The sequence below is a fragment of the Ambystoma mexicanum genome, chromosome 6q (assembly GCF_040938575.1).
Source record: "Ambystoma mexicanum isolate Mex_15411 chromosome 6q, UKY_AmexF1_1, whole genome shotgun sequence".
In the NCBI taxonomy this organism is placed as follows: domain Eukaryota; kingdom Metazoa; phylum Chordata; class Amphibia; order Caudata; family Ambystomatidae; genus Ambystoma; species Ambystoma mexicanum.
Genome location: NC_090937.1, coordinates 1,116,520,544 through 1,116,534,762, shown reverse-complemented (window position 1 = coordinate 1,116,534,762; position 14,219 = coordinate 1,116,520,544). Strand labels below are relative to the sequence as shown.

The 14,219-nt window shown below is 41.0% G+C and overlaps 1 protein-coding gene across 4 annotated transcripts in view; it reads right to left on the bottom strand.

Annotated features, from left to right (window-relative positions):
• TEC (tec protein tyrosine kinase) overlaps nt 1-14,219 on the bottom strand; it is an 837,667-nt gene that overhangs the window by 687,231 nt on the left and 136,217 nt on the right. For 2 of the 4 annotated variants that reach the window (XM_069631701.1, XM_069631700.1), the window contains one exon: nt 7,957-8,012. In XM_069631701.1, the coding sequence (XP_069487802.1) occupies nt 7,957-7,997 (41 nt within the window). In that variant the 5' untranslated portion in view covers nt 7,998-8,012. The remainder of the gene's footprint in view (nt 1-7,956; nt 8,013-14,219) is intronic. The other 2 variants (XM_069631702.1, XM_069631703.1) reach the window with 1 other exon arrangement.

Below are 14,219 nucleotides of genomic sequence, written 5' to 3'. Positions count from 1 at the left end.
ACAGTAAGTACTCTTTTTTGCCCACTATCGACTTTTATATCTTAAAAGTCTACCCGATTTTGTTAGATGGTTTTGGACATATGTTTGCTGGATGTGGACCATATCCTTGATACAGTCCAGGGGATGATTTGGAAGCATACTTTGGGCTTAGCCTTGGTTCTACCCAATTCTTTCTTATGAAATGAGCTAGGGTTGAGCTCTTTATCCTCCAAATTCCAATGGTGCAAACTAACTAACTATGCAAAAATGTTAAATCGGCCTCGTAACTCGCTGTTTCAGGACTTAGGCAGTATGCTGAAAGAGGCCAACCCAAAATCTTTGGTGATATTCGAAGGGAAGATGAAGAACCTTCTCTCTAGAATTATTGTAAGCAGCGAAGATCTTGGGTTAGGCTTGTCCACATCAAAAATAAACAATTTGAGTATGATTGGCTATTTACAATTGAGACCAATAATACTTATAAGTCATACAATGAATACACAAGATTTCCTAAAAAAAAAAGAAAACATCGAGCAAAGTACTTACTATGTTTCCCGTGTCATATAGCTTGTAATCTATGCTTGCGATTCAAACTTAATCAATTGCACAGTTACGAGCGCACCCATCACTGGCACAAAAACAATGCGAAAGTTGACAACGAACTGTGCCGGTTTTGTTCAATGACCAGTGGTCAAGAAACTTTGAAACATGTAATTCTTTATTGCTCACACTTTGAACCTTTGAGAACCACTTTATCTGACAAATGCAACATTGGCGATACTACCTTCGCCAGGGAACTGATGTGGTCTCGATGCTAATGGGGGGAGAACACCTCTTTGATATCAGCACTCACCCAGCTGCTGGCTAGAATTAATTAGCTTTTATCTTTGCCTACTAATGTATAATATTTTAAATCTGTATATTGTGGTTGTTATGTTCAACATTTTTCTATTTGGTAACCTATATATTTTGTGTCCAAATTACACTTTGTGATCATTTACCATCTCCTGGTCCTGTTGAACGTAGCCAACCAGTAATCATGATAGCAAACCCTTTGTCATATCAGAGTTCCCTTACCATCTATCATGGGCATGTGCTTTTAGACCTTTTAATCCTACATTTTGCTGGATGTTTTTAGGAATTCTTATCAACTTTTGCTTTTACATATAACTTATACAGCATCATTTGCACATTGGATAATTTTGCCCAGAAATGGTCTGTAATTTGCGCATTGCTAATCTTTCTCAGGGATCTTTCGGGGTCATTATGCATGCTCTACATGTTGAGAGAACTTTGCAACTCAGGTTTTATCGAAGATGTTTGTAAAGGTGTTATGTATATAACCACTTAGAAATAAAAAATTAAAAAATAAAAAGATCCAGCCTAAATGTTCCACTGATAAGCAAGGGCAGAGGTACATTATTGCCCATTCAAATAATGTCAACGTTTTCTCAACCACTGAATGATGTTATGTAGTTACAAGATTCTTTCAATCCTTGCTTTCAGAACTCAGCAGGAAAACCCCCTTCATTCTGTCCCTCATGCTTCTGCTGATGAACAACTGTCTACTGCTTCTCCTTTTATAGTGATACATTCCCCAGATCACCCAACATGCACTGACATTCATGAGCGTCTGTAATGCCCTACTGAATCTACAATGGGTCCTGATCACTCAACAGACACTGTTACCCAGCCTGAAGTTATGGCTGTTCGCACAACTGCTGATTGGACTAAAACTGTTGATGATACCAATGCTGGCACACAAGTAGCTCAAAAAATGATTATTGAGGAACTTGGGGAATACAGTGGGAATGTAAAAATACAGGTCACACGTGACATGCAGCAAGATTACACAACAGATCTATACCTCTTTCAGAGCAGGGCAATGTTTGCACATTTAGTTTGAATGCTTCTTACCCATGTCAGCCTGGATTAAAAGATGGCTATAAAAAATGGCCATAAAACACCATATCCTTGAGGATTTAACCCGGATTGGTTAAAAAGAAGTTTGCAGATGGATTCTATCTGGTAAGGCAGTGGTTAGTGTATTCTCCTAGATGTAGCTGTGTTTTTTGCTTTACATGTTGGCTATTTGCCGAGAAAAACAAATGAGCACTTTTCTAAGGCTTGGTCTGATCTTAGCTGTGGGTTTTCCAATTTAAAAAAAGGAACAGATACAATTCAAATGATTGAACTTTCTAAGATACACTGTGAAGCTGAAAAAAAGCTACAAATAGCCACATTTAGAACTAACCCAGATAGAACTATTGTCTCTGAGCTAATAAAAGCAAAAGGGAACAGAGAAAAACAGTGGTATTCTAAGGCAACTACTTGATGCTATATTGTATCTTGCCAAGCAAGGGATGCCTCTCTGTGAAACACGCGGGATTGGGAAGACGTCCAATGAAGGACATTTTTTGGAGTTACTGAAAATGAAGATGATATCCAAGTATGACAATGTTTTAGCACAGCATATTGCTCATTGTAAGCGGAATGAAACCTATTTGAGTCATGACATTCAGAATGATTTCATTTGTGCACTAGTGAAAGAGACAATGTGCATTATCCTTGAAGAAGTTAAAATGGTCACATTCTATACTGTCATTTTTGACTCTACAATAGATGTCAGCAGAGTTGACCAGTTTCCTTTATCACTTAGATATGTGACATCACCTGGTCATGCAGCTGAAAATGTTTTAACATTATCTGAACTTCCCGGAGCGGGAGCGGCAGACTTTTATAAACTATTGACTTTGGGCCTCATCACGAGTTGGGCTGTAGCCCTTAAATGCAGCGGCAACACTATTACTGCCGCATTTAAGGCCTGGCCCGATCACAAGTTGGGCGCTAAATGGGCTGTACTACCTCCAACTTTTTGCTGGAGGTGAAAATCCCATTTAGTGCCTGTTTTCGGCCGTTTTCCGGTACTATTACCGACTATGGACCCAATGGGGAAAGGGCAATAAGCGCTCAACCGCTACTCGTGATGCGGCCCTAACAGCTCTGGACTGAGTAGCGGTAATGCTATTTGTGCTGGCAGTATCCTGGCGGTATTACTGCCGGAATACCGCCGGACTTGTGATGAGGCCCAGAGTCCCTGGAACTTGATGTTCCTTTAATACATGGGCACGGGTATGATCGGGCATGCACTATGTCCAGATGTAGCACTTGTCAAACAAGTCTCGCCCAGAGCTAGATATGTTCACTGTTGTGTGCACATTTTAAACCTTTTGTTGATTGATGCTGCACACTCATGTATACAAGGAAAGTTATTTTTTGGTACACTTGAGGCACTGTACACTTTCCTTACAAGCAGTCTGCCTCGCATGAAAGTTCTGCAGGAAGAGCAACAGGATCATGACCTACAGGAAACAGCCCTGACATTATGAAAAACGATCTAACACTATATGGGTTAGTTGTAAAAGGGCAGTAGATTCTGTGAAAGAAAACATTGTACCAATTAGCACAGCATTGTGCCTACTATCCACTGCATGCATTCCAAATGGAAAAGCACTTTGGGATGCAAAGGGGCCCTGGAACACAATAAAAACATTGCTATTTTAATATGATTTTGGCACAAAGTACGGCAAACTGTGTCTACACTGTCAACATATTTGAAAAGTAGTAGTGACTGCAGAACGCATGGTTGTGACATGCTGTAAGAAACTAGAGAAGCTTTGGTCAGATGATATATTTGATTGGTTCAAAACAGATGCTACAAACATGGCTGAAGAGTGTGGGACATCAACACACTTTCAAGAGAAAAAAAAGGAAGAGGGCGAAGAAAAGCTTTCATGATGAAGCAGCTCATGATAATTCGTTAGAGAGTGGGAGAGAGGCATTCCAAGTTGAAACCTTCTATGTTCTTGTTATACCTTTGTTGCTCAGATGACAGTGAGGTTTCAGGATTTTAGAAATACTGTGCATACATTCTCAGCACTGAATTCTAAACATTTTACTAGCTCAGATCATTCTGACACATTCAAAGAGTTAGCTACATTTTATGCAGGTAATGTTTCTCTGCTTGACGCTTTGGGAGAGTATTCTTCATTTTGTATAATGTATGGGGAAATGTTCTCTGACAACAAGCAGTTAATAATAAATAAACAATGTGCTGCCTTTCTTGAAAGCCAATGATATGCAGGCTGTATACCCAAACCTCACTAATTTGTACAGAATATTTCTCACTTTGCCTGTAAGTAGTGCCAATGCAGAATGAGGTTTTAGTAGGCTGAAGTTGATCAAAAGCTACTTATGGTCAACAATGGGTGAACAGGGAGTTTCAAATGTAGCCTTCCTATGTATTGAAAGAGACCTGGCTGACTCTGCAGTCTATGATAAAGTAATTCATACATTTGCTGCAATGAAACCCTGCAAAAAAGCTTTATAGCACAGATGATCCATATGTTTATTGCTGTGGCAGAGCAGACTCAGCAGAGGGCTTCTTGGTGCTAATCTGATACAGCAATACATCTGCAAGCAGATTAGTCTTGCTTAGCCTACAGCTGCATGGAACACAATCTCACCTTGCATTTGAAGGAACAGTTGTATCCACATTACTTGTATTTCCTCATATGCATTTATTGAGCCATTGTTCTGCAACAAGCATTTGATATCCGGGATTTTTATTTTCAGCTCTGATGTTTGGGCATAGGTTGGCTTTTTGCTGCTAAGAAATGTTTACAAAAGATATTGCACTGATGCACTCAGGGAATAATGACAATTATATTGAAAGATGTATACAAGTGTACTTAAGTTGTTTGCTAATGTTTAGCTTTGTTTCAGGATCCATCTGTCTGTTGCTGGGACAAAAGGGTATTATTGGTTCCACTCCCTATCTGGTATTATATTGGTATTTATATCATCAGGGTATTTTATTTTAAACTCAAATATCTGGAGACAAATTATGGCTTGTTTGTGCCAGGCAGACCACCTTGTGTGAGAATCTAGGCAAATTATTAAAACATTTTTCCATTAGAGTTTGTGGTTTTGTATTGTTTGGCCTGGTTACGACCAGCGCAAATTGTTTTTTTTTTTTGACTTGCTGATGGATCTGATTCAGATCTCTAGATTTCATTGCCCAACTGAGATTACATTTTAATTGGACATTCCCTCCATAACAAATGTGTGGTGTGTAACTGATAATAGTAGAGGTGTAAGGTTTTATAAATGAAATGTATATAGGGTAAGACACCCTGCCAGTTTGTACTTCAATATTAAGCATTCCAATTAGCTGTTTGCAGACAGTGAAGGAGAAAAATAATGCTGCAACATACAAAATATAGTCATTGTTTTAATGTATAATTGAATACCAAATAAATGCTGCAACATACAGACATAATGCACAAAAAAGTATACCTCCCTAGCAACAGTTCCTAGTTATACCTGCAAAAGTAAGGAAATGCTTGTGACCCCCAGCCTGAGCCTGACCCTTCTCTGACCCAACATGGCACAGCAGCGGTGCCCCCGGAGCTCCATTTCGCCACCCCCTCCCCGGAATCATAACCTAGCTCCGCAATTGACACCACAGTCAGCTAGCCCTCATTAATATTATAATAAGCATTTATAAAGTGCGTTACTATTATAATATGCATTTATAAAGTCTGCGTTCTCGACTATGTGGTCTGCGGCTCAGTAAAAGATGGGTGGGAGCTACAGCATTGATTTAAGATTTTTGGGACAGACAGGTCTTCCAGGCCTTATAAAAGACTCATTGATTATTCACGTACTGATGTCAAAGTAACAAAGGAAAGGCTTATATTATTGTTAGGCCAGAGCATATTTCTTTAAAGTGCATTTTGTTGAATAGTATACATGCAGTAAGGTGTAAGGAAATACTATGAGGTTTTATTCAGGAGATTGAGGAAAAGTAAGGGAAATTAAAAACAAGGAATATGCATATCTACAATAAAGCAATGTGATGCAATTCACCAAAAATTAAAGAATCAGTTTACAAATCTGAAATATGTTTAAAGGAACACAAAACAAAGCACTTAATGAAGGCAAACACTCCACCATGCTGCTGATGACAAACAATCTTGGCTAGTGATTATTGACTCTTGGCGAGTAATAAATGATGTGCTCTGTGTGTATGTATAACATTGAGGTGGAAAGTGACTTTATAGCTGGCTAGTCACTTATAATTTGAAATTGTTACCTCTGATGTTAGCCACTTTCAAGATGACGGGGAGCCAGGTTTCTGTTAGACAGAAGATGTCTAAAGAATTGGTAGCAAGGAATTTGTTAAATATGGATGCCATGCTTGGAAGATAGGTGAGCATTGCGAAGCACATTTGACATTGACGTTGCTGGGTACTTCCTGTCTTACTGCCATTAAAAACTGGATGTCATCCCGTTTTCTTTCTCTCAATACTGATAAGACTGAAGTCTTGTTCTTTCCCTCCATTACTCTTCCCCCTCCCCCTCCTCCATCTCTCTAATCTTCCTATCTCTGCCCATGCTCGCAATCTAGGCATTCACTTTGACTCTTCCCTCTCCTTTTCCCACCATATTTCTCTTACCTCTCGCGCCTGTCACTACCACCTCTTCAATATTCGCAAAGTCCGCTCCTCTCTCACCTTCCATGTAACAAAACTTTTAATCTCCTCCCTTATCTTCTCTCGCCTCTTCTATTGCTCCTCCCTACTCTTTGGACTACCTGCTTCTCATCTTGCTCCCCTCAAATCTATCTACCACTCAGCTGTCCGTACCCTCTTTCTCCTTGCCCTGCATGACTCAATTTCTTCTTCGCTCTCCTCCCTTGGCTGGCTTCCCTTTCACTCCCAACTTAAATTTAATTTCCTCTGTCTAGTCTTTAAATCTCTCCATGATCTGGCTCCCCCTTATCTCTCCTTTCTTTTTATAATCCCTCCTGCTCCCTCCGTTCAGCCGACCACTTCCTTCTCACTGTCCCCCCTTGCCCATGTGCCTCCTCCCATTTCCGCTCCTTTCAGCTCCTAGCCCCCCTGCACTGGAACTCCTTACCTCTCTCAATCCGCTCTATACCTACCTTTTCCTCCTTCCGCACTTCCCTGAAATCTCTCCTTCTCCATTCCCCACCTTGAAACCTTCCCCATCCTCTCATTCTCTCCCCTTCCCTCGAATCTTCCCTATGATCCTCTCTTCCCTCCCTCTTCCCCTTATCCTCCCTCATTTTCACCCTTATACCCCTTCTTTTTCCCTCCTCCTTCCGTTCCACACCCCTTCCCTCTTCCCTCACAGATTAATTGCTCTACTTACTGTTTTTTATTGGTTCGATTCATGATTGTAAATTGCTTCTACTGTTATAATGTTCTATGTGTTCTGTTGTTATACTGTAAAGCGCTTTGGATGAAAGCGCTATATAAACACAATAAATTCAATGCAATACAATGTGAAAGGAGGTGAGTGGACATGAGAAGAACAGGTTGAACTCTGTTACGGTGTGATGGAGTTTGGCATGTAGCTACTACCCAGCATAGACATTCATGGTTACTTGCATTCTGTGCCAATCCTTGAATGCCATGTCATGCCCTTCAACGATATGGACTTGCCATATGGCACTTCCTATTATATCTATCAAAATCAAAAAAAGCACCTCAGTTCTGACACTGTGTCAGATTATTCCAAGATTTCGCTTCTGATGTGAAATCTCGGCTACAAACATACCGATTATAGGCAAGGTTGGTATTCTCCTTCCACAATACCAACACTCAAGCATATCTTAAATCCCTGAAAACCGGGGAAATCATAATTTCATGATGCCCCTGAGTTTACGAATAGGTCTTTTAGGTAAATATGTAAAAGCAGATACCTTTTCAGTTACGCACATTTAGGTTTCAGCAATTGAGAAATCTCTTGAAAATCAAGTGTCCAAGGAATAATTTTGGCGGCACTCAAGGGAGAAAAGGTACTGGTGCAATTAATGTGAATAATGTTCTAGGCTTGAATAAGTAATTATATCCACAGTCCATAAAGTTGCAAGAATTCAGGACATACCTTACATTTCTCTTGCTGTTCCCTCCAGAAGGGTTATTCATGTATACAAGCGTTATCTGAAAAACAAAAAAATATTAATCTTATTGGATGAAACAAGGTATTGGGATGGCAGAAAAATGTAAATGGTTGAATAAAAATATTTTTACCATAAATTCATCGGAATTCATCGGAATTATCGGAATTATCAACACTTTCTCAAGAATTATTGAAGAAATTAAATACTCTTTAAAAAGAAATTTAGTGGGATACCCACACGAGTCCTTCCAGCAGACTGGTGATAATTAACCAGTCAACATTACATTAGTATTTTCCACCTCCCTAAGCAACGGGGAGGAATCTGGCGACAGGACTAAATATCTTACCAAGTACAGACTACCTTATCAATTAATAAGTAGTGCCCACTCTTTCTCTTATTTGGACATGGCCCATTTGTTCTCACAAGGGCTGATATGGTATCTCAATATGAACTGTCAGCTAACTCAATATACATTGTTAAAAAATGAAGGTATTTCAACCTTGATGCATATCTTCATTATACCCTAGACTTCTGAAAGTAATATATGTTTCTAATCAATGAACGTTAAAACTAGGGTTTTAGAAGGACAGCAGTGATCTCGCTAGAACGGATGGGTGCCTGCTGGTGCATCTCGAGTAGTGCCACTTACAGAGTCAAATATTCAAATATGCGCAGTTGATGCACATGTCGATCTGATATTGAGGACAAATCAAGATATAAGACCATTTCTGGTATGTATCCATTGGTGGATGAGCTAGAGCTGCCTTTTATGATATGATTTGATATGATATGATATGATATGATATGGCATTTATAACACACCTATACACAAGTATTTCAAGGCGTGACAAGGCATGGGAGGGGGAACAGAGGGAAGACAGAGACAACAATCTTACTAGGCCAGGTGACATTGAGATTGTGCAAGGGCAGGGGAGGGTGGAGTGGGAAAGTGCAAGGGAAAAGGGGAGGGGGCAGTGCAGTACATGGGAGCAACAGTAAAAATAAATAAAAACCAATAAACAAAATGTGCAGCCAGCTGGTGGCAAGTGCAAGGGTAAGTGCAGACATCAAGTGTCAAGTGCTGGTAGGGGTATTTTGCCGAATAGTTCATAATCAGAGGTGCTTGTATTGGGCTGCAGCAGTATGTTATTGCTTCCATAATCATGACCACAACTGTAGGGCAAAGCACCACTGCAAGTTTCCAATGCTTGGAAATTGGGCAGCCAGTTCACCCCAGAGAAAGCCTTCATCCACAGCTTAATGGTGTGGTCAAATTTGCTCAAGAAGGTATTCTCTCTTCTAAGTCCTTGCCTTCAAACCTAGGATATATTTTATATATATCGAGGAAGGTCCACAGCAACTTCATGTAAATTAGCCTTCCAAGATTCCAGATACAAAATACGGAGAAATACGCAGCCACTACATATACACTCAGTTACAGCCTTACCTCCCATGCTTTGCAGCGGTGCAATAAATACTGTCCAAGACGCAATGTAGAATGCATAAGGCACTCAGGAGCAGAAGACTGAAGTACCTGAAAAAAATAGTGACACATAGGGGCCATTTTGCATAAAGTGCAATTTCCATGCAGGGAACCACACATGTTAGCACTTATGTTCTGCTGGGTCCGTGCATGCAGTTTTACAGATTTACAAAACAGAAAATGGAACGAATGAAAATCAGGCAAAATTACTTTTTCATTCCACTCTCCATTTTGTAAACAAATGTAAATACATATTGCAATTTACGCTCGGCAAATGGCATTTACAATGGATTACTACGGAATCCGCCTACTTTTAGGGGCTAAAATAAATGCAGGTGGATTGCAAATCACTTCAACGACAGCAGAAGGAATACACGATACACGGCAGCAATGTTGATTGCGTTTATTGCTTCTTCTTCCCCTCCTCCAAAAGTCTGTAAAATACCCTCGAGTTCAAAAGGAAGGTGTAAATGGCTCACACATTGCTTTGCTCCGGGGCTTAGCCAATGAGCCCCATACACTCCGAAGCACCACCCAGACCAGTTGCCCGTGATCATTCCTAATGGAATCATTTGAAAGCAGAAAAGAGCTATACAATTCTGGCCTAATTTCATTGTAATTTTACAGCAGTGAAAGGGCTAGTTAGTAGGCATGAACAATGGGGGAAATAAACGGCTAAATAGCTAGCGCAGCCGCCCCAGGAGAGTTTCTGTGCAAATAGGGTATCCAAGTTGGCCGTAAAAAAATTGCAAAATAAATAAAATGCTTTTCACACACTTTAATATGGGCATTGCACTTCCAAGGCCAATTAAGCTCAATTGCAGTCATTATGCAACAATGTTGATGGCCACATGCTATATGTTGTAAAGTACCCATTTATTTTTTGTTATGGGCCGTGATGTTGTCCAGTAAATTGTATTTGATGCAAATATTTTGCCCATTTGTAAAGGTTTAGAAAATTGTGCTGTCCCTTTTTTAAAGCCGCATATCTGTTTTAAATGCTGTATGAAATGATATGTTATCAGTGGTTTATCCCATGCCAATTCCACACCATAGTATGTTATTTTATGTTACATCAATGTATAAAGCGCAACCTACACGGACGAGGGCATCATGGTGCTGAGGAGACAAGCCAAGTGAACGAGGCTGCAGAGCAAAAACTAGAACAAAATAAGGTTTTAAATAAGTGATCCTGAATAGCGCAGAGAGTAAGGAAGCAAATTTCACCGTTGAACGACAGCCGCGGAGAAAGAACGGCCCCCAATACGAGAGCACTTAAAATGAAGAATAGAGATGAGCAAAGCTGCCGCTGAGGGAAGAGAACAAAGAGGAACATAAGGATGAAATTTGACCTGCAATTACACCACAACAGTCTTATAGAAAACCAGTGAACAATGCAAAAGTACCTTCCAGTTGGCAAGCTTAGGCACATGGAGCCAATGGTGAGAAGACAAAGTCAAAGAGATAGAAACATAACGCGGTAAACCAGTGGCAACTCTAGGTGCAGTATTGTGCAAAGTTTGCAAATGTTGCAACAAATAGATCGGTTGAGTGAATTACAATAATCCAAAGAACCCAAGATCAGGGATGACACCATCAGAGGGCGAAACTGTGAGGGAATATAGGGCAAAACTTTACAGAGACTCCTCCATTTAAAGTGAACTCTCTGACAAACAGAGCTCACTTGAGCCTCCAAGGAAAGAGTAGCAGATAGTTTCATGTCATTATTTTTTAACTACTGGCACAGGCAAAGGGCCAGGATCAGGCAAAGGGCCAAGATCAGAGGGTCAGAAATCAAATTACCAGAGAGAAGTGTCAGGAGGAGAGCTAATTACTAAAACCTCTGTTTTTTCATGAAGCGAAAGATCCAAACGAACCAAGACCTGGGTGTCCTCTGCATAGGAATAACACCAGAGTCCAAAAGAGTGACTAAGTTTAACCAAAGGCTTTCTATAGACATTAAAGGGAAGGGGAGAAAGAGCAGACCCCTGGGGAACACCACATGTAATAGAAACAGGGGAAGAAGCAAAAGGAGAAAGAAAGATATTGAGTACAATCTAAAAGAAAATAACCAAACCAATCAAGGATTGAGGCAGAGATGCCCGCTAAGGACAACCTCTCGATCAGACTGGCTGATCGATGGCCAGTTCTATGTCATTTAATTGACACCTGTTTTTATGACGGGTGTTTTTACGCAGAATTCTTGCCAAAAAATTATTTTGGGGGGGTTCCCTCCAAGCACCCCAACATGACCTTTTTTTTATTCCCTACCGACCCAACCCCTTATATGCCCTTTCCCACCCCCCAACAAATGTTGAACATTTTTTTGGGCAAACCTTCTGTGGAAAAACACTGTCGTAAAAACGAGTGTCGATGAAAGGACGTAGTATCCGATGACCTCAAAAGCAGCGGACAAATCTAATAAAATCAGGGCTCGGACAACACCCTGGTCCACAATCTGGTCCAGGTAGTCCACACCAGATACCAACACACTCGGTACCACGACTGAGCCAGAAAGCGGACTAGAAGGGGTCAAGAAAACCAGAATCCTCCAAGTAGAAACAGAGGCGAGGGGTAAATAAAGATTCAATTAATTTCATTAAAAAAGAAAGAAGAGAAATGGGATGAAAATAAAAAGAATCAAAGGATCGAGAGAGGGTTTTTAAGTAATGGAATAACTAAGGCATGTTTAAGAGCGTAGGGGACACAACTATTAGAAAATGAGGCATTTCCTGCTGAGGACACAAAAGGTGCCCTAAAAGAGATCCTCTCTTTAAGAATGACCAGTGGAATAGGATCAGAAGAGGAGATAGATGTCAGGCCCTTAGTAACCATAATGATGTTAGAATCTTCAAAAACTGGAAACGTGGGCCAGGAATGAAAAGGATTCAAGGGAGCCAAGAAGCACACAATGCAAATTAAAATCACCAACATTAATCAAATCAGCATAGCGCATTTTAAGCTAAGCCACGGCTTGGAAGAAAAGCCATGACAAACATGGGATCATAACCAGGAGGATGATAAACTAAACGCATATAAATTGTGTGAGAAAAGAAACTGCAATGTGGACCAAAAAAGCCTCAGCATTAATGTCACAAGTAAAAGAAATTGGAGCACATGCAAACGACGACCGGTGGATCAAAGCAAGACCCCCACCAGGATGGGTGGAAACTATCCAGTCTTAAAATCTCATAACCAGGGGTAGTGCTTGGGCCAAACAAGGGCCAGAGGAAGCGTTGAGCCACATCTCTGTGACACAAACAAGAACTGGATAATATTCATGCAAAAGTTCATAACAAGAATTTGCATGAGCTGCAGGGAACGGGCATTAAAAAGAAAGCATCTAACCTTTCCAAACGCCTCCGTACCTCCGTAGAGGACACTGCGTCAAAGGCCAGATGAGTAGTTCAGCCCGGGGGAAAACTGTTCCAGCCGTAGCAAGCAGAAGCAGATTATCTCTAGAATTCTGTTTGAGAGAAGTAGTGTCAACAGTCGCCCAAACCCCGTCCGAGGCACGGAAGGGCACAGATGGGTAGGGCACATAGTATCCGCAAGAGCCAATCGGCTGACTTCAGCAAATGGAAGCAAGGAAAAACATGCGGCCTGCGTGCAGGCAAAAAATAAATGCCTTCAAGCAAGCCAACGTGAGCGAACCCCGGAGGAGCCAGCGAGGCCAGGCACCGTCGGATCCCACAATGCGGATACAAGGAAAATATAAGAATTCACAAAATATAAAGCAACATCATTTATTTATTTTTTATTTATTTATTTGTCATTTGTATAGCGCCAAACCCTCAAGGTATCTGGGCGCTGGTTGCAGGAGGTAAACAAAGGTATACAGTGACTTAAACAGGCAGGTTGCATACATGGTCAAGTCATGTAGTACAAGCAAATATTTTCTGAGATGTAAAGGATCCTAAAGGCTTTATTTAAATAGCCAGGTTTTGATTTTTTTGGTGAAGGACTGGTGTGGGAGGTCTGACCTAAGGTGGTAGGGCATACCACTCTTTTGCAGCCAAGACTGGAAAACTCCAGCCCCCTACCTTGGCTCTTTTAAATGTGGGCGTGGTAAGGAGATGTAAGGTGGATGCTCTAGTAGCTCTGATGGAATGAGTTATAGAGGTTTTGTTGACGAAGTATATTGATGCTGTGTTGTTGTGGCATTTGTGCGAGAAAGATAGGGTTTTGAATCTGATGCGGTCTTGGACTGGGAGCCAGTGGGCATTGCGTCTGTCTGTGGAGATGTGATCTTTATTTGGGATGTTTAGTGCTGCACACAGTGCATTGTTCTGAATTACTTGTAGTTTTTTTATATTACTTGAGGATGAGCCTGCGAACAGAGCATTGCAATAGTCTAATCGCGATAATATGAGGGCCCTGGTCAGCGTGGCACAATTGTCCGGTGTGAGGAATAGTCTACAGGCGTCGATCGGTTTTGACGTGTAGGCCACTGCAGAGGCTGTTGCATTGACTTGTCTGGTTAAGGAGAGCGACAAGTCTAGCTAGACTCCTAGTGTTTTGACTTCTTTCAGGACGGTGATGCTGTTCCCGTCGATGGAGAAGGCTTGGTATTTGGTGTCTAGTTTGTTGATGCAGGGCTGGCTCCCTACTACCATGAGCACTGTCTTATTGTCGTTAAGGCAAAGTTCATGTTGTGTCATCCAGTTTTGGATGTATTGGTAAATTATGTTGAGGGCAGCAGAGTCAGTGTTGTAGTTACCAGTGATAGGCAGAAGGATCTGCGTGTCGTCCGCGTAGTTGGTG